The sequence below is a fragment of the Diceros bicornis genome, chromosome 5 (assembly GCF_020826845.1).
Source record: "Diceros bicornis minor isolate mBicDic1 chromosome 5, mDicBic1.mat.cur, whole genome shotgun sequence".
In the NCBI taxonomy this organism is placed as follows: domain Eukaryota; kingdom Metazoa; phylum Chordata; class Mammalia; order Perissodactyla; family Rhinocerotidae; genus Diceros; species Diceros bicornis.
This window is the reverse complement of record NC_080744.1, coordinates 80,340,838-80,361,209: the sequence shown is the minus strand read 5'-3', so window position 1 is coordinate 80,361,209 and position 20,372 is coordinate 80,340,838. Positions and strand designations below refer to the sequence as shown.

The 20,372-nt window shown below is 46.0% G+C and overlaps 1 protein-coding gene across 2 annotated transcripts in view; it reads right to left on the bottom strand.

The window, feature by feature from the left end:
• Window positions 1-6,603: 6,603 nt before the first annotated feature.
• PCSK6 (proprotein convertase subtilisin/kexin type 6) overlaps window positions 6,604-20,372 on the bottom strand; it is a 187,898-nt gene continuing 174,129 nt past the window's right edge. For both annotated transcript variants that reach the window (XM_058542304.1, XM_058542305.1), the window contains 3 exons: window positions 20,098-20,227; window positions 9,608-9,720; window positions 6,604-8,081 (listed from right to left, as the gene is read on the bottom strand). In XM_058542304.1, coding sequence (XP_058398287.1) covers window positions 7,984-8,081; window positions 9,608-9,720; window positions 20,098-20,227 — 341 coding nt within the window. In that variant the 3' untranslated portion in view covers window positions 6,604-7,983. The remainder of the gene's footprint in view (window positions 8,082-9,607; window positions 9,721-20,097; window positions 20,228-20,372) is intronic.

The following is a 20,372-nucleotide window of genomic DNA, read 5'->3' as shown; positions in this document are numbered from 1 at the left end:
TGGAATTACTGGTTCATAGGGTTTACTTGTGTTCAGCTTAAGTAGCTAGTTTTCCAAAGCGATTGTACCAATTTACACTCTAGATATTTGGTATTGTTTCTCTCTTTTTTTTTAAATAATTTTATTTATTTTTTTCCCCCAAAGCCCCAGTAGATAGTTGTACGTCATAGTTGCACATCCTTCTAGTTGCTGTATGTGGGACGCGGCCTCAGCATGGCCAGAGAAGCGGTGCGTCAGTGCGCGCCCGGGATCAGAACCCAGGCCGCCAGCAGCGGAGCGCGTGCACTTAACCGCCAAGCCACGGGGCCGGCCGTTTCTCTTTTTAATTTTAGCCATTCTGGTGGGTTGGTAGTGGTATCCCATTGTGGTTTTAATTGTATTTCCCTAATTACTAACACAGTTGAGAACTTTAAAAAATATATTTATTGTCCATATATAAAAAATATATTTATTGATAGCTTCTTTTGTGAAGTGTCTGTCTAGGTGTTTTGCCCATTTTTCTTTCTTTCTATCTATCTACCTACCTACCTGTCTGTCTGTCTGTCTGTCTGTCTATCTATCTATCTATCTATCTATCTAGTGAGGAAGTCAGCCCTGAGCTAACATCCGCGCTAATCCTCCCCTTTTTGCTGAGGAAGACTGGCTGTGAACTAACATCTATTGCCAATCCTCCTCCTTTTTTCCCCAAAGCCCCAGTAGATAGTTGTATGTCATAGTTGTACATCCTTCTAGTTGCTGTATGTGGGACGTGGCCTCAGCATGGCCTGAGAAGCGGTGCGTTGGTGCGTTGGTCCGCCAGTAGCGGAGTGCGCGCACTTAACTGCTAAGCCACTGGTCCGGCCCCCATTTTTCTAATGAGCTGTCCTTTCTCACTGATTTGTAGGAGTGCTTTATATTTTTTGGATATGAGTCTTTGTGAGAAATATTTACAGTGAACATCTTCCCTCTCTCTGGGGCTTGCCTTTTCACTCTCTTAATGGTGTCTTTTGATGAACAGAAGTTCTTAATTTTAATATAGTCTAATTTCTGAACTTTTTCCTATATGGTTAATACTTTTTTAGTCCTTTTTAAGAAACTTTTGCCTACTCAAAAGTCATAAATATTTTCTTCTAAAAGCTTTATTGTTTCACCTTTCACATTTAGGTTTGCAATCTGTCTGAAACAGATTTTTGTGTATAGTCTGAGGTAGGGATCAAGATATATTTTTCCCCATATAGATAATCAGTTGACCCAGCACTATTTATTGAAAAGACCATCCTTTCCCCACTGCCCTGCCACCTTTTTCATAAATCAAGTGTCCGAATATGTGAAGGTCTGCTTCTGGACTAGCTGCTCTGTTCCATGGGTTTAGCTGCCTATTCTTGCATAATATCTTACTGTCTTTCTAATAATAAGCTTTATTTAAAAACTTGATATTTGCCTCAAAAAAGGGCTCCCACTTTTTTTGAGATTGTCTTGGTTATTATTGCCCTTTGCATTTTAACATAAATTTTAGATATATCTTGTATCTAAAAAAGAACCCATACTTTGATTTATATTGTACTGGCTCTATAGATGAATTTGGAGAGTATTAATATCTTTACAATATTGAGTATTCCAATCTATGAACATGGTATAACCTTACATTTATTTAGATCTTCTTTAATTTCTCTTAGTGTTTTATAGTTTTTGTGTAGAGGTCTTATACAACTCTTACTAGATTTATTCTAGGTATTTAATAGTTTTTGATGCTGTTGTAAATAGTACCTTTGGTTAAAAAAATTCCATTTTCTAATCATTAGTTTTTGGTGTATTGAAATACAGTTGATTTACAGTTGAAATACAATCGATATATCCAGCAATCTTGCCAAATTCACTTATTAATTCTAATAGTTTATCTGTAACCGTTCTTTTGGATTTTCTACGTACATAACCATGCTATCTGAGAATAATGATAGATTTTTTTCTTCCTTTCCAATTCTTGTACTGGTTCTTTATTTTCTGCCCCGTTGCACTGGCTGGGATCGTCAGCACAATGTTGGACAGTGGTGATAGTGGACATCCTTTAGCAGGCATCATCACTTCATAGCCAAGGGAAAAAAACCTAATCAAGTGATCAAAGTTAATATCACCCCTAATGGAACAAATGAAAATCCTGTATCACCTAATAGGATGCAATGAGAAGAACACAGCATTACTTCTGTGAGATTCCTCTCAGAGATGCATGACTTGAATCGAAATATGAGGAAACCTCAGACAAACACACACTAAGGGACAGCCTAAAAATAACTGGCCTGTAGTCTTTAAAAGGTTCAAGTTCATGCAAGTCAAGGAAAGACTGAGGAACTGTTCTAGGTTGAAGAAGACTAAAGAGATATGATGACTAAATGCAAAGAGTGATCTAAACTGGATCCTTTTGCTAAGGGCATTATTGAGACAATTGGAAAAACTTGAATCCAGTCAGAGAGATTAGATGACAGTAATGTATCAATGTTAATTTCCTGTTTCTGATGGTTATGTGGGAGAGCTTCTTGTTTACAGGAAATACCCTGTAAAGTATTTGGGGGGTAATAGGGTATCATATAGGTAATTTACTTTCAAATTGTTAAGGAAAACACTTCTTTCTACTGTGCTTATAACTTTTTTGTAATTTTGCTTTGTTGTTTCAAAATTAAAAAGTTAAAACAATCCAAACTTCACTTAATTCCAGAGAGGACCACCAGGTGGCGTCCTTAGACCAGAGAGCTGGTTTTACTTGGCCCTTTTCTTGCTGGATTAAAAAAAAAAAAAATGTTTATCTGTTGATGGGCACCGAGGTTCCTTCCAAGTCTTGGCTATTGTGAATAAATGCTGAAATGAACATAGGGGTGCATGTATCTTTTCAAATTAGTGTTTTCATGTTCTTTGGATAAATAGCCAGAAGTGGAATAGCTGGATCATATGGTATTTATATTTTTAATTTTTTGAGGAATCGCCATAGTTTTCCGTAGTGGCTGCACCAGTTTACATTCCCACTAGCAGTGTATGAGGGTTCCTTTTTCTCCACATCCTCTCCAACACATGTTATTTCTTGTCTTTTTAATTCTGATGAGTGTGAGGTGATATCTCATTGTAGTTTTGATTTGCATTTCCCTAATAATTAGTGCTGTTGAACATCTTTTCATGTGCCTGTTGGCCATCAGTATATCTTCTTTGGAAAAATGTCTGTTCATATCCTCTGCCCATTTTTTGATCAGGTTGTTCATTTTTTTGTTGTTGAGTTGTATGAGTTCTTTATATATTTTGGAAATTAACCCCTTGACAGATATATAATTGCAAATATTTTCTCCCACTTGGTGGGTTGTCTTTTTGTTTTGTTGATGGTTTCCTTTGCTGTGCAGAAGCTTTTTGGTTTGATGTAGTCCCATTTGTTTATTTTTTCGTTTCTTTCTTTTGCCTGAGGAGACATGATATTCAAAAAGATACTGCTAAGACCTATGTTGAAGAGCATATGGCTATGTTTTCTTCTAGGAGTTTTATGGTTTCAGGTCTTCCATTCAAAAATACTACTCAGCCATAAAAAAAGATGAAATGGTGCCATTTGTGACAACATGGATGGACCCTGAGGGTATTATGCTAAGCGAAATAAGTCAGATGGAGAAAGACAAACACCGTATGATTTCACTCAAATGTGGAAGATAAACAAATACATAGATACAGAGAACAGACTGGTGACTGCCAGAGGGCAAGGGGGTGGGGAGAGGGAGAAAGGGGTGAAGGGGCACACATTTATGGTGATGGATGGCAACTAGACTTTCGGTGGAGAACACGATGCAGTCAGTATAGAAGTTGAAATATAATGATGTACACCTGAAATTTATACAATGTTAAACCAATATGACCTCAATAAAAAAAAGGTTTATTTCTTAACTTTAAAAAAGGAAAGTTGTTTGGGTTTCCCTTGCTTCAGCACATAAACAGGGCACATAAATCAAACTATAGGTGGTTTTATTCATTTTAGGGTATCTCTATGAAGTTGAGAATAGATTTTCTCTTTTGATTTCATTTCTTTTGGCTAGAGTTTCTCAACCTTGGCACTGTTGACATTTTTGGGCTGGATAGTTCTTTGTTGTGCCGGCTGTCCTGTGCATTCCAGGATGTTTAGCAGCATCCCTGGCTTCTACCCACTAGATGTCAGTACATCCCTCCAGTTGTGACAACCAATAATGTCTCCAGACCTTGCCAGATGTCCCCTGGGAGACCGAAATCATCCGCAGGTTGAGAAGCACTGTTTTTGGCAATGAGATGTTCTCCGCTCTGGGCATCTTCGTTCCTGTTTGCTCAACAGTGAGCCTAGGAGGTATCTGATTACTTCTGGTGTGGCTGGTACATAGTGTGGAGGGGAAGCTTTGGGTGGTGGGAACTGAAACCCAGGACCTGAGGTGGGTGCTCAGTGCTGCACGACTTAGGGGTGCTGTTCTGTGCAGGGACAAGCCACAGAGCTTGGGGTGTCAGGAAAGGCCTTAGACAACCAGCCAGGAAAGATAAGTCCTGGGTTCGGAGAAGGAAAACATCAGAGAAGGCTGGGGCAGAATGAAAAATCCTTTCCCATGGCAGCCAGTACCCAGCTGCCTCCCAGGTGGCTGGGCCGAGCTGGAGACGCTCGAGAATGGCCCTGGTTTCCATCACCCTGCTTGTTCTTATTAAAATGTCCTTCTTTGTACTTCACTTCTCTACCTCCTTCCCTTTCCATCCTGATCGAAACCTCCACCTCTCACTTGCTTCCAGGGGCCCCAGCATACGCCCAAGCTTTCAGGCTTAAGGCCCTCTCCGGCTATATTATCAATGATTCAAATGCAGTGAATGGCAGTCTCCCCAAATTCAAGGGCACTCCACTGCTGGCCATATTTAGCCCACGCTGTTTTTTAAAGCTCTAGCCACCCCCCTTCGCATTATAGGTGTGTCTTCTGTAAAAAGCGCAGTCCTCCCCAGCCCTTTGAAGAGTTACAAGGTGTAAAGTCAGCAGTGGCCTGGGACAGATGGGGATGCACACATGGGGACCACTGTGAGGTGCCAAAGAATTTGGGGACAAAGTCAGAAAATTGTCACCCCTGGAAATAAAGCTAGTTTAAAACAAGTGCATCATGGCTGTGTTTGGCCACCGGCAGAAGTGACTTCCCCTCCTGCAGAGGGCCAGCCTCCCTCCCTGGGGACAGGGATGGGAGCAACCTTGCCAGTGTGTGGCCCATGGCAACTCACTTCACCTCTGAGCCTCCGTCTGTGAAAGGACAGATTTAGAGATGATCCCTGACTCTGTCACAGAAAACAAAATCCATCAACATGTGCTGCCCCAACTGAGTCCACATAACCTTAAGGTTGGGCCATTTGTGAACAGGCATTTTATGTGGCCAGTTCCTTTTAACAAGGTGGCCTTTAGTCCTTAGGACTTTGTGAACAGCTCCTGGCCCAGCCACTGCGATGAGGGTACGTGTGCTCTGAGGCTGCCTGGCTGGCTTCTTGTAGTTGGTGTCCTTTGGGAATAAAAGGAGTTTGTTTCTGATTCAGTTCCAAACATTAGACTGGAAGCTCTCAGTGGGCAAAGAGCTCTAGGGGCTGACATGGTGCCCTGCACCACAGGTACTTAGCAGTTGCTGGCTTTAATTCAACGTCATTCTCATGGGGGAGGTTGAATCCTTATCAGTATTCTTCCCAGTCCAGGCTACTGTCTCCCAAACACACTCCCTCATTCCTTCATTGCCTCACACTGATGGCTCTGGTCAATGCACGCTCGTGGTGGGCAGCTGCCGGGTTGTGTGGCCTACCCCCAGTTTCCGGGAGCTGCACATTGCTTCCCTCCGGCCACGTGGTCACTGGAAGAGCTCCCTGCAGCCATGTTCTACTGCACAAGCCTGTCCCGGTGGCCACAGCTGATGGGGCCAGGTGAACACCCATGCAAGGCAGATTCAGAAAGCTTGTTTAGGGGATTGGATTTGTACTAATTTCACTTGGGAGACGGTGGTGGTCATTTGTCCCATCAGCTAGAGAGAGAGGAGGGTGCTGCTGCGATGCGAAGAGGGTCCCGGCGACATGTAATGCTGGTCCAGGGTTCCCAAGGCCCAGCTGCACCTTTCCCTGAAATTATGAGTCAATCCTGGAATTCCAAGATAATGCCCCTCACCCACTTTTGTTTTTTCGTCAGTGCTAGTTGGTGCATATTCTTTATTTGCAGCCAAAGCATTCCCAGCAAGTACAAGCTTCTGACCTCACAGAGAGGCCGTGGTAAAAATCCCAGGCAGCACGGAACCCATGGGTGCAAGGATTTCATATGGGTACAGGTACACTGTGCAGAAAACAAGCTGTGACCTAATTAAGTCATGCTTCGCAGCTATAGGTGAGAGGCTCGCAGTCTGGGCTATGGTGGGCTCTTCCTTGACAGACGGGAAGTGTCCCTATACCCAGCCCCTCAACCCTACTAGGCTTTTGTGGCCTGAAGAGGGTCTGTTTGCCCAAGGACACTCAAGGGCTGGAACTCTGGGATTTCCCCCATGACATCGTTACATCAACATTCGCTAAAGCTCAAAGACCTTCCATGTGATGACATCAAACCAATGCCCAAACCACAAAGAAAGCCATTTCACACATCAGTCAGCATCCATGTTTAATTGTTGTGCCTTGGAAAGATATACAGGCTCCTTTGCCATGGGATGTTAACTCTTTTATTAATTTAGGGTTAACATTGTGGATTTCCTTTTTGGAGATGTGGATCAATAAACAACAGCTGGGTTCCCCCAGCTCCCAGGGGACAAGGCAAATGCATTACAGTCAAAGAGGGAGCAGGACAAAACAGAGAAGAATGAGCTTGGAAAAATTTAAGGCAAATGTTACCCCCATACTAAGGGAACTGATCGAGCAGATCTGTGCATTTCAATGAAAATATATGAAATATTTGTCAAAATAATTAACATCGGTAAAAATTAGAACATGTAGCTTATAAAATGCCTACACAGGTTTGGCAGAAATAAATCCAACCGTGTCGCGAGGCTCATAGTGCACACAGACACAGGAGCATCCACCTTATGAACAAGTCTGAAGAGCAGAGGCCAAATGTATTTTAAAAGCCACTCCACAAAACGGGAAGCGAAAGATGACTCACAATTCACGGGCTGGCTTTACATTTTGGTAAGAGGAATTGCTTGGTTGTCAGGGCACCTTTGGCTGGCCCCCAGACGCCTCCTGGGGACCCCCTTCAAAAGGCTCTGCATCAGGTAGAGGTGCTCATTTGGGCCATGAGACTCCCAGAGACACAGACAGAACGCAGTGACAAGGGGCGCTCGGCTCACTCACAGGAGAGGGCTGCAGAGAAGGGAAGGCTCTTCCCATCCGGGTTTGGAATTTGACTTTCTAAGCCATCACAGCAGTTTCAGAAGCAGCTGACTATGTAGAAATAGATGCTCCATCCCCAGTGGTCATACATTTTATGTCCCCAAATCTATTCTATTTACAGTCTGACCAAACTGTCCCCCAGACTGCTCTGTGGCAGGCGGATGAGCAGGTGTGCGCTCGGCCCTTCACGATGAGGATGGCCCAGGGTTCTGCGGGCCGGGCCCCAGTAGGTGAGATTTACTATGGAGCTGCACAAAAGCACGGGGAGAAGAGTGATGTGTTATGCCAAGCATTTTGCCTTTCTGCTTTGGTCTTGAAGATTCAGTAAACTTATGGTTCCAGAAGTTGCTCCAAAGCTGGAGCTGTGAAGTCCTGGAATTCATTTTGTTCCTGTTTTGAGTTTGCCAGAAGAATGTAGCCAACAAGCAAAGTTTGAGAGACTGTCACTGTTTTAGGAACATCTCTTGAAGGCCCACCACCCACTTGGTCTGGGTGCCCAGAGATGCGGCAGAAGGACTTTGCTCCTGGGAAGATAAAGCTGTCAGATGCAGGGCACCACCCCTGAAACAGGCTCTGGCCAACAGTCTGGAGAAAGATGGATGGACGGGAGGGGCCCTGCCCTCTGCGGGCGGCCGGGCACCACTACCCGGCCAGGAGGCACGTGCGGCAGCAGAACTGAATGAAGAGCTTCCGTTCACAGAGCCGGTTGGACTTCACCATCTCGCAGAACGTCTCGTCAGCTGGGGGCCGCCAGGGAAGATAAAGGAGGGACACGTCAGACTTTGGGGCCTGTTAAGATTGTTCCAATCATCCCGCTTTGCTGGGCCCCGATGGTGTGCCAGGCTGGGGGAACACAGGAGTGGGGGCGGCAGCCAAGGCAGTCCTCACAGTCACCGCCATGACATGTGGCGAGCCTGGCGTGGCAGAGGTGGCTCTTGGCACGTAGGGGTTTGCGCTGAGTCTGGGAGACAAGGAGGGATCCGAGGGAGGTGTGGGGGGTGGAGTGGGCAGGGTCTGGGAGAACACCTGGATTGCACCAGGGAGGGCTCAGTGCTCACGTGCACCTCTTTCCAGACAGTTATGCTGGCAGGGGACTTAAGACTCTGGGGGAGGCAGAAGGGCTAGCTGGGAAGGGTAGGAATGGAGAATACTACTGTGTTCCAGGGAAGACCCCCAAATGGGGGAGGAAAGGGAATGGGAAGGAGAGAGTCATCAAGGAAGATGGAAAAGCCGAGGGGGACGGTAAGAGCCATGGAGGCCGGCCCCTCTCCTTGGTTTTTGGCTTTTAAGGATGTGATGCCATTCATGGGACCAGGGGAGGCCCTCCAGTGACCACGTCACTTTCTTGGGCTGGATATGTAACTTGAGTAGGTGACTTCCTAAAGAGCGAGCTTCCTGGCCTTTGAAGGGACACGATTCTGCAAACCAAAAAAATAACTGAGTACCATGGCAAGGAAGCCACCTTGTGGTCCATGGTACGTGCCCAAGGCTCTCTCTGCGGGCTTCATGCTCTGCCAGGCCAGGTCCAGTGCCAGCTCCATGCCCAGGGACACGGTGGAGCTGGCAGCTCCCCTCTCCTGTATGCCAGCCTGCAGTGCCCAGAGCCGGCTCCTCACTGTGGCCTGCTAAGCCATGGAGGTCTCCTTCCCTGCCACACCACCTCTGCTCACGGCTCCTGCACCAGGTCTCCAGGCCAGAATCCTCTGCCAACCCTTCCTCTTGCCCGGAATCCCCAAATTGGAATCCCCAAATTGGTCTTGGGTCTCCTCTGAGTTCCTGTTTTCACAAGCCGCCCCAGTCTCCCAATCAGCCTAGAGAACCAGCACAGATGTGCGGCCTCCCTGTGGGACCCGTGGGCCTCGACTGGGCTCTGTGAGGCTGAGACCTTTCAGGCTTCCTGACCTTGACCTCCAAGGCCAGGCCTCTCCTAAAGGAAGTCAGCACACACAGGCTGCCTGAGGCTTATGGCATGAGAGCGGGAACAGTATAAGAACAAAATCATTTTTAAGAGTCACTCAACAAATGGACCAGCAGTAGCTGGGCTGGTGGCCGGGATGCCTCTCTGGTCAATGTGAGAGGCCTAAAGGGAAGAAAGGAGGACTCGGGAATCCCAAGGTGGTCAATCAAAGGAGGGGCCAGCATGCCTGTTCAGAGGGGCTGCCACTCCTGCATTTTCTTTTCCTTTCTCTTGACCAGAGGCCAGCAGGCTGAGCTGCTCCAAAGGCCCCGAGGGTAACTCAGGTGCCCGGCCCCTGCCGGTGCTCACCGTTGCTGCATGTGTGGTTGGTGATGCATGAGGTCCCCAGCTGCGTGAAGCCCGGCTTGCACCTGCTGCAGTTCCTGCTGGAGCCTTCACAACTCAAACAGTTCTCGTCGCACCTGTGGGGAGATACAGGTTCCTGCTGATGTTGGGGGAAGATGTCCAACCACTCCAGGCCTCTTTCCTGGAGCCCTCATATCTTGCTGCTCCACGTCCCCTAGCTGTGACTGTGCCCCCCACGATGGCCTGAAACCCTGGCCAAGTGTTTGCACGTCCTTCCTCCTCTCTGACTGCCCTGTTGCCCTGGGAGAGGGAAGACGGTCGTTGGCAGCTGGCAGGAGCGTGCGTGGAGCTGAGGACAGGCCCAGGTCTCTGAGACCCCCTGTGGCTCACCTGGATGCCCTCCTGGGCCCTGTGGCATGTATCCCACAGGTGGCTCTCTGAGTAGTGGCAGCACACACCTGAGGCTCGGGGCCAGGCTCCACCCAGGGATGTGACAAACCTGATCCTGGAGCTGCCCTGGGGACTGCTGCTGCACACCAGGCTGGCTTCCTTTGTGGTGATATAGGCCTGTCCTGCAGGGTGGCGGGGGGGGTGCCCTTCTAATCCTGTCCCAGAGATGGGACCCAGGGCTATTTCTTTCTTTGGTTTTATTGATGTCATAATAGTTTATAACATTGTGAAATTTTAGTTGTACATTATTGTTTGTCAGTCACCATATAAATGTCCCCTTCACCCCTTGTGCCCACTCCCCAAACCCCTTCCCCCTGGTAACCACCAAACTCTGTCCATGTGTTAGTTTATCTTCCACATATGAGTGAAATCATGCAGTGTTTGTCTTTCTCTGTCTGGCTTATTTCACTTAACATAATACCCTCCAGGTCCATCCATGTTGTTGCAAATGGGATGATTTTGTCCTTTTATTATGGCTGAGTAGTATTCCATTGTGTATATATACCACATCCTCTTTATCCAGTCATCAGTCGAGAGACACTTGGGTTGCTTCCACATCTTGGCTATAGTGAATAATGCTGCAATGAACATAGGGGTGCATAAGCCTCATTTGGATTGCTGATTTCAGGTTCTTTGGATAAATACCCAGTAGTGGGATAGATGGATCATGAGGTATTTCTATTTTTAATTTTTTGAGGAATCTCCATACTGTTTTCCATAGAGGCTGCACCAGTTTGCATTCCCACCAGCAGTGAATTAGGGTTCCTGTTTCTCCACAACCTCTCCAACATTTGTTATTTTTTGTCTTCGTGATTATAGCCATTCTAACGGGTGTAAGGTGATATCTTAGTGCAGTTTTTATTTGCGTTTCCCTGATGATTAGTGATGCTGAACATCTTTTCATGTACCTATTGGCCATCTTTATATCTTCCTTGGAAAAATATCTGTTCACATCCTCTGCCCATTTTTTGATTGGGTTGTTCGTTTTTTTGTTGTTCAGTTGTGTGAGTTCTTTATATATCATGGAGATTAACCCCTTGTTGGATATATGATTTGCAAATATTTTCTCCCAGCTCGTGGGTTGTCTTTTCATTTTGATCCTGGTTTTGTTTGCCTTGCAGAAGCTCTTTAGTCTGATGAAGTCCCGCTAGTTTATTTTTTCTTTTGTTTCCCTTGTCCGAGTAGACATGGAATTTGAAAAGATCCCCCTATGACCGATGTCAAGGAGTGTACTGCCTATATTTTCCTCTAGGAGTTTTATAGTTTCAGGTCTTACCTTCAAGTCTTTGATCAATTTTGAGTTAATTTTCGTGTATGTGAAAGAAAATGGTCTACTTTCATTCTTTTTTATGTGGCTGTTCAGTTTTCCCAGCACCATTTATTGAAGAGACTTTCCTTTCTCTGTTGTATGTTCTTAGCTCCTTTGTCGAAGACTAGCTGTCCATAGATGTGTGGTTTTACTTCTGGGCTTTCAATTCTGTTCCATTGATCTGTGTGTCTGTTTTTGTACCAGTACCATGCTGTTTTGATTACTATAGCTTTGTAGTATATTTTGAAGTCAGGGATTGTGAAGCCTCCAGCTTTGTTCTTTTTGCTCAGGATTGCTTTAACTATTTGGTTGTTTTGTTACCCCATATGAGTTTTAGTATTCTTTGTTCTATTTCCGTGAAGAATGTCATTGGGATTCTGATTGGGATTGCATTGAATCTGTAGATTGCTTTAGGTAGTATGGACATTTTAGCTATGTTTATTCTTCCAATCCATGTGCATGGGATATCTTTCCATTTCTTTATGTCATCATCGATTTCTTTCAATAATGTCTTATAGTTTTCATTGTATAGGTCTTTCACCTCCTTGGTTAAATTTATTCCTAGATGTTTTATTCTTTTTGTTGCAATTGTACATGGGATTGTCTCCTTGAGTTCTCTTTCTGTTAGTTCATTACTATAGAAATGCAACTGATTTTTGTAAGTTGATTTTGTGCCCTGCAACTTTGCTGTAGTTATTGATTATTTCTAATAGTTTTCCAATGGATTCTTTAGGGTTTTCTATATATAAAATCATATCATCTGCAAAGAGCAAGAGTTTCACTTCTTTGTTGCCTATTTGGATTCCTTTTATTCCCTTTTCTTGCCTAATTGCTCTGGCCAAAACCTCCAGTACTATGTTGAATAAGAGTGGCAAGAGTGGGCACCCTGGTCTTATTCCTGTTCTCAGAGGAATGGCTTTCAGTTTTTCCCTGTTGAGTATGATGTTGGCTGTGGGTTTGTCATATATGGCCTTTATTATGTTGAAGTACTTCTTCTATACCCATTTTGTTGTGAGTTTTTATCATAAATGGATGTTGGATATTGTCAAATGCTTTCTCTGTGTCTATTGAGATGATCATGTGGTTTTTATTCCTCGTTTTGTTAATGTGGTGTATCACATTGATTAATTTGTGGATGTTGAACCATCCTTGTGTCCCTGGTCTAAATCCCACTTGATCATGTAATGTATGCTGTATTCGGTTTGCCAATATTTTGTTGCAGGTTTTTGCATCTATGTTCATCAGCAATATTGGCATGTAATTTCCTTCCTTGTATTGTCCTTGTCTGGCTTTGGGATCAGGGTTATGTTGGCCTCATAGAATGAGGTAGGAAGCGTTCTGTCTTCTTCAATTTTTTGGAACAGTTTGAGAAGGATAGGTATTAAATCTTCTTCGAATGTTGGTAGAATTCTCCAGAGAAGTCCTCTGGTCCTAGACTTTTATTTTGGGGGAAGTTTTTGATTACTGTTTTAATCTCTTTACTTGTGATTGGTCTGTTCAGATTCTCTATTTCTTCTAGATTCAGTTTTGGGAGGTTGTCTGAGTCTAAGAATTTATCCATTTCTTCTAGATTGTCCAATTTGTTGGCATATAGTTTTTCATAGTATTCTCTTATAATCCTTTGTATTTCTGTGGTATCCATTGTGATTTCTCCTCTTTCATTTCTAATTTTATTTATTTGAGCCTTGTCTCTTTTTTTCTTTGTGAGTCTGGCTAAGGGTTTGTCAATTATGTTTATCTTCTCAAAGAACCAGCTCTTTGTTTCACTGATACTTTCTACTGTTTTTTTTTGTTTCAATTTCATTTATTTCTGCTCTAATTTTTATTATTTCCCTCCTTCTGCTGACTTTGGGCTTTGTTTGTTCTTTTTCTAATTCTGCTGGGTGTGGTTTAAGGTTGCCTATTTGGGATTTTTCTTGTTTGTTAAGGTGGGCCTGTATTGCTATGAGTTTCCCTCTCAGGACTGCTTTTGCTGCATCCCATATCAGTTGGTATGGTGTATTTTCATTTTCAGTTGTCTCCAGATATTTTTTGATTTCTCCTTTAATTTCTTCAATGATCCATTCATTGTTCAGTAGTATGTTGTTTAGTCTCCAGATCTTTGTCACTTTCCCAGTTTTTGTCTTGTAGTTGATTTCCAGTTTCCTAGCATTATGGTCGGAAAAGATGCTTGTTATGATTTCAATCTTCTTAAATTGATAGAGGCTTGCCTTGTTTCCCAACATATGGTCTATTCTTGAGAATGTTCCATGAGCACTTGAGAAGAATGTGTAATCTGCTGTGTTTGGATGGAGTGCTCTCTATATATCTATTAAGTCCATCTCGTCTAGTTTTTCATTTAAGTCCACTATTTCCTTATTGACTTTCTGTCTGGATGATCTATCCATTGATGTATGTGGGATGTTATGATCCCCTACTATTATTGTGCTGTTGTTAATATCTCCTTTTAGGTTTGTTAATAGTTGCTTTATATACGTTGGTGCTCCTGTGTTGGGTGCATGTATATTTATAAGTGATATGTCTTCTTGGTGGAGTGTCCCTTTTATCACATTATATACTGACTCTCTTTGTTTCTCATTGTCTTTTTTATCTTGAAGTCTACTCGAAGCATACTTTGATATAAGTATGGCTACACCTGCTTTCTTTTGTTTGCTATTAGCTTGGAGTATTGTATTCCATCCTGTCACTCTGAGCTTGTGTTTGTCTTTAGAGTTGAGATGTGTTTCCTGGAAGCAGCATATCGTTGGATCTTCTTTTTTAATCCATCCCGCCACTCTGTGATTGGAGAATTCAATCCATATACATTTAGAGTGATTATTGATATATGAGGGCTTAATGTTACTATTTTATTGCTCACTTTCTGGTTCTTTTTGCATTTACTTTGTTTCTCATCCCATGTGTTTTGGACCAATTCAGTTTGGTAGTTCTGTATGATGGTTTTCTTAGTTTTCTCTTCATTTATCGTATGTGTCTCTGTTCTGATTATTTGTTTAGTGCTTACCATGAGGTTTGTATAAAAAAATCTCGTAGATGAGACAGTCCATTTTCTGATGGCCTCTTATTTCCTTAGACTAAATCAATCCCATCCTTTTCCTCTTCCCCTTCTAAGTTATTATTGTCACAACTTATTCCATCTTGTGTTTAAAGTGATGAGGTTATATTTATGCTCAGTGTTTTCCTTCCCTTAATCTTTGATGTTATAATTAAGTGTTTGCTAACCTATTCTAATAGAGAGCTGCAACTTTTTGGATTTTGTCTACCTATTTTTGTCCTTGCTCAAAGCTTTGTATCCCCTTTCTCTTTTTTTTTTTTTCAGGCATGAAAGCCTTCTTGAGCATTTCTTGCAGTGGGGGTCTTGTGGCAATGAACTCCCTTAGCTTTTGTTTATCAGGGATAGTTATTATTTCTCCATCATATCTGAAGGTATTTTCACTGGATAGAGTATTCCTGGCTGAAAGTTTCTGTCTTTCAGAATTTTGAGTATATCATTCCACTCTCTCCTATCCTGTAGAGTTTCTGCTGAGAAATCGGCTGAGAGCCTGATAGGAATTCCTTTGTATGTTATTTTTTTTTTTTTTTTGTCTTGCTGCCCTTAATATTTTTTCTTTGTCATTGACTTCTGCCATGGAGAGGGTCTTTTTATGTTGATATATTTAGGAGATCTATTGACTTCATTCACTTGTATTTCCAGCTCCTTCCCCAGGTTTGGGACGTTCTCAGCTATTATTCCTTTGAACAAGCTCTCTGCTCCTTTTTGCCCTCTCTTCTCCCTCTGGAATACCTATAATCCTTATGTTGCATATCCTAATTGAGTCAGATATTTCTTGGAGAATTTCTTCATTTCTTTTTAGTCTTAGTTCTTTCTCCTCCTCCATCGGGAGCCTTTCTGCATTCCTATCCTCAATAATGCTAATTCTTTCCTCCATATTGTCAGCTCTGTTCTTTAAAAATTTCAGATTTTCCATTATCTCCTCCATTGTGTTTTTCATCTCCAACATTTCTGATTGGTTTTTCTTTATAGTTTCAATCTCTTTTGTGAAGAAGTTCCTGATTTCATTGAATTGTCTATCTGTATTTTCATGTAACTCATTGAGCTTTTTTATGATAGCTATTTTGAATTCTCTGTCATTTAGGTTATAAATTTCTTTGCCTTCAGGATTGATTTCTGGGTGCTTGTCATTTTCCTTCTGGTCTGGAGATTTAATATATTTTTGCATACTGCTTGTGGGCATGGGCTTATTTTTCCGCTTGCTGAAAACATCTGGTTGCAGCTTCCACCTGCCACTACTGGGTGGGGGTTAAGAGGTGTGTATTCTGAGCCTGCTGCGATCTGCAGGCACTCTGGCCAACTGATTGTGTTGGAGTGCTGGGTGGGGGGAGGGGCTCTTTCTTTTGCCTGCCTGATCCTGGGGGCTTCTCGTTCTTCCCTTGCTATCTGCTCTCCTGGGTGGCTGGCTTCATGAAGACACACCCACAACAGTTCAGTCCTCTCCATATGGGAATTTCCCAAAGGCTGTGAGAGAACTTGGAGAGTGACGGTTTTCCTGTGGAGGGCCGCCCCTCCCCCACCTCTCTCTGAGAGCTGTGCAGTCCTGGAGTCACTGCCTGGGGATGGAGAGGAGTTCTCCTTACCTCCTTCCACTTCCTCTGGGGCTTCCAGCACCTCCACCCTCAGACATATGGCTGCATGGGTCTCTCAGATGTCTTTTGTGTTGTGTGAATGTTCTCTGATGGTATATGAATGTCCTTTTCGTTGTATCTTAGGAGGGGAGAGGCTAAGGGGGAAGCTCACTCTGCAGTGATGCTGACGTCATTCCCTTATCCCAGGGCTATTTCTAACATAGAGTATGTGACTTCAGGGGAGGGTCGGTGCACTAAAGCCCTCAGGCCACCAGCAGTTTTATTCAAACACAGTCACACTCGTTTATCTACATGTCGTCTGTGGCTGCTTCTGTGACAGTGCAGTTGAGTAGATGCGACAGAGACTGTATGGCCTGCAAAGCCCGAACTACCTACTGTGTGGTCCTTTATAGAAAGAGCTTGCCCACACTGGCTGAGGGCTTCAACCTGCACTTTTCCTAAGCTGCATATGGACCTGGCTGTACCTGCTGCCTTTTCCAAGTCCAGCTCCAAGTGACTGGGTCTCCACAGCGCTTCAGTCTGCTGCCCACATTCCACATTGCTGCCAGCCTCGGGCGGAACAGCCCCCAGAGGTGGGGTTCAGACAGGGTGGGTGGGGCATCCATGCAGGAGCCTGGTGTGGCCAACGCCTGGGCCTGTCCTGTGTGGGCAGTTCTTCGCTTAGGACAGATGCCACCTGCCCAGTCAGAGACTAGATGCCAACAACAAGGCTCACTGTAGGCCTCTTTCCAAAGCAGCCCTCCACAGGGCTCTAAGTCCACCATCGATGCCACCTGCACAGAGCCCCCAGGGCACCATGCCCTCAGCCTGGAGGAGAGGTGGGTTTTGTTCTCCTAGTGCAGCTGAGGATGCCCCCAAACTGGAGTTCAGGCCCAGAGTTTATATTTATAAATGTGTAAATCTTGGCAGGCAAACTGTATCCAGGAGCCCTTCTGACTTCCTCCTCCTGTGGCAGAAGCCTGGTCCCTCACTGCCTGGGCACCCTGGAGGGGAGGACGGGGCCTGCCATGCGGGACTCTGTTCCTGTGCACTTTGGGGAAGCCCCCGGGGTCTGGTTCTTGACCTGCTGCACCTTCTGGTGGTTTGGCCACAGGCCCCTGATGCCACAGCACAGGGGACCTTCCCTGGGGACACCTCCCCCTCCCGCTTCTCTTACAGACGACATCCACCAGTGAGACCAGAGCTAGGACCAAGCCATTTAATGAGGAGGTCAGTAATCTCAAAGACTGAGGGTTGCTGCACCTAGAAACAATGAGTGGAGCGGGCTACGGTGGAGAACCAGCTGGACGCAGTTTACTTTCTTTTCCAAATACAACCTCACAAAGCTCTGGGATCCCCATGCTGGCCCTGGTTGGGACTGCAGGCATTTTGGTTTTCTAGTGCTGTATAACAAATTCCCACAAATGCAGCGGCTTAACATGGCACCATTCAGTATCTCCCATCCTGCAGGCAGAAGTCTGGGCAGGCTCAGTGCACAATCTGCTCAGGGTCTCACAAGGCCAAGGTCAAGGTGTCGGTTGGCTGGGGCTGAGATCTGGAGGCCCCAGCTCAGGGGAAGAATCCAGCATCGTGCTGCTCCCAGGGATGAGTGATGCCCCCCCAAGCGGACCCCCAATTGCCTCAAGTCCACAGCTTCTCTGAAAGACTCTCTTGGCTCCTTTCCGTCAGGGTTACTCTGCCTGGCAGGTCCTCTTGGGTAGGGGACTTTCAAGATGCCTCTGGTTCTGCTACTTTCTATGGAACCTACTTCACCCTCAAAACACCATGGCAACTGTGCCCTGCTGAACTCTGGAAGGGCAGGTGTGCCCACTGCAGCCCTCTTTCCTTGCTCCATGGCAGGGGCCACTTCCACCAGCCTTTTTTCTTTAGGCTGTTCCAGGTGAAAGTCAGACAGCAGAAGTCTCATCACCCTTCAGTCTGGGCACAGAATACAGCAGAAGGCATGTCTGTGAGTCTCTGCCCCCACTGAGTCCCAGGAGAGCCTAGGGAGTGCAGGCAGGGGTAGGGCTGAGGGTGTGAGGAGTTAGCCGACCCCTCAGGCAAGTACCCCGCCAAGTGGTTCTCTGTCTTCAAAGAGGTCCTGGCTTGCTCTTATAGGTCTTTTTAGAAGGTCTTGGGGGTGTCTGGCACCTCTTCTGAGATACGTACTCTGGACTGTTCTCAGCTTCGGGCCTCACATCATGGGTCTTCTTAGCACTCGGGATGCTGACCAGCAAGCCTGTGTCCTGGCCTGGCTTTTCCATGTGAGCCCCCATTTGGCTGCTTGCTCCCTCGGAGCAGCCCCAGGCCAGTCAGCAGGGGCTGGCCATAGCACCACTCGGCATCCTGGGGCCTGGAGGAAGCCAGGCACTCTGAAAGCTGCTGCTGCCTGAGTGGGGAGAGGCCCTGCAGAACCAAGCGGACCAAGGCCATTCTTTCTTTGTGAGGAATCCACACTGAAGGGGTCTTCAGAGCCAGGCGACCCAAAAGACAGAAGCTCTCTGACGTGCTGCCATTTCACCCCCTCGGCGCCCTGTGCAGGGCTCTTCCTGGGGTTGTATCTCCAAGACCTGGTGTGCCAGCCCCAGCACTGGACTCCCCTCTAGGGCTGAAAGCTTCCCCGCCCATGGAAGTGAGCATCCAGGAAGCTTCTGTCCTCCACTGCCCAAGGAAGGGCTCACGGGAGCTGCCTGCCTCCTGCCTCCTCGAGCTGGGGACACCATATTTTCTGGGTGCCCCATGGGGGGCTGGTTGCTGCACTCATGGGAATACCTAGCATCCTCTGGGATCCAGGCATCTGACAAATGAAAATGATTATCACTGTTCAATTCCATGTTGTCCCTGGGCTGCGTACTTAGTCTAATTAATTACCCTCAAACCAGCGGGCTGATTAAAATGAAAGGTTTACTTCGGACATCTGTGCCGAGGGTCCTGCACGGACTCAGCAAGGCTGGGTGAAGGTGGTAAGGTTCCTATTTCAAACCAGCTCAAGAGAGGGGGCTGACCCTTGCCAGATACATAATCCCCTCTGGACCCTCTTTTGTGGGTTGCACAAGCGCAAGGACTAGGTGGTCTCTCATTGGTTCAATGCAGGGTTATTGGTGTTTTTGTTTTAAGAGAATAGGTTACAACCTAGGGCAGTTCTCAAACACAGCCTGGGGAGGCAACCCCACTGTGGGTCTCCAGCTGTGAGCTGGAAGATGGGGCACGGTCTCCCCAGCCCTGCTCTGACATGGGCCTCTGGGGCTCCCTTGTTTTGAGTCTATTTCAGAAAGAAAGGTCCCTTCCCCACCCCCAATATCACTATCATCAAGGTCACCTTCAAACTCCTTGTTGCTGCTCTTACTCTGAACAAGGCAGGCTGCCGCCGGCCCTGTTCCTGGGACCCAGGTTATGAAGTCCTGATCTATGGCAATATTCAGCATGACAAGAGGACACCCACGCAAATGGCCTCTTCTTTCACTGCTGATGTCCAAGGACAAAAGGGAGCACTACAGGGTCAGGAGCCACCTAAGAAGAATTGTGCACTGCGTGGACACACGGGGGATGTGGGTAATGGAAAAGGAAAATGAGAGGGATTACAGTATATGCTCATTGACTGGATGGGAAACGGCTTTAGAATGAGGAAACTGTCAGGATCTTTTATTCTCTCAAAATTACCTGATTAAAAAAAATCCAACCCATGGTTTCGTTAATTACCAACAGTGTGAATGCACCCTAAGCTGTGGCATGGGTCAGAGCTCCTGTGGAGTCTGCTACAGGGTGTGAGCACCTTGTTATTCTGCTTCGTGCCCTCTCCCAGCTACACAGTGCCTGGCACACAGTAGGTGCTCAAGAAACACTCATTGACTGAACAAAGGAATGAAAGCCACCAACTAACTTGTGACCTTGGCAATCACTAACTGCAGGAGTCTCCTCTTCTGTAAATGGGCCCCTGTCCACCCACCACACCACTACAGTGGTGCGTGCTGCTCAGCCCTCACCCCCCAGCCCCTGGGGAAAGGGCCGCCAGACTTGGCCTTCCTGCTGCTCCTGCCCCTTTGCTGGCACAGCTGACCGCCCTTCCCCACAGTCTTGGTCTGACCCAGGAAGACTGCTTGGAAGGGGCACGTACCTCCGGCACACTTTGTGGGGCAAGCCTGGCATCTCCTCTGGGTAGAAGCCCTCGCCACAGGCGGCCACGCATTTCCAGTCTTGGAAGTGGAAGTTTGCCGCACAGTGAATACATTCTTCTCTGCTGGGCCCTGAGGGGTGAGGGAAAAGAAGCAGATGTCAGGGACTGCCTGCCCATCAGGTGTCCCAGGCCCGCTGCAGTGCCCTGTGAGATCTGGGTCCTGTTCAGACACCCAAGGCCACCACCACGTGCGTCTGCACAGGGCCCTCCTCACC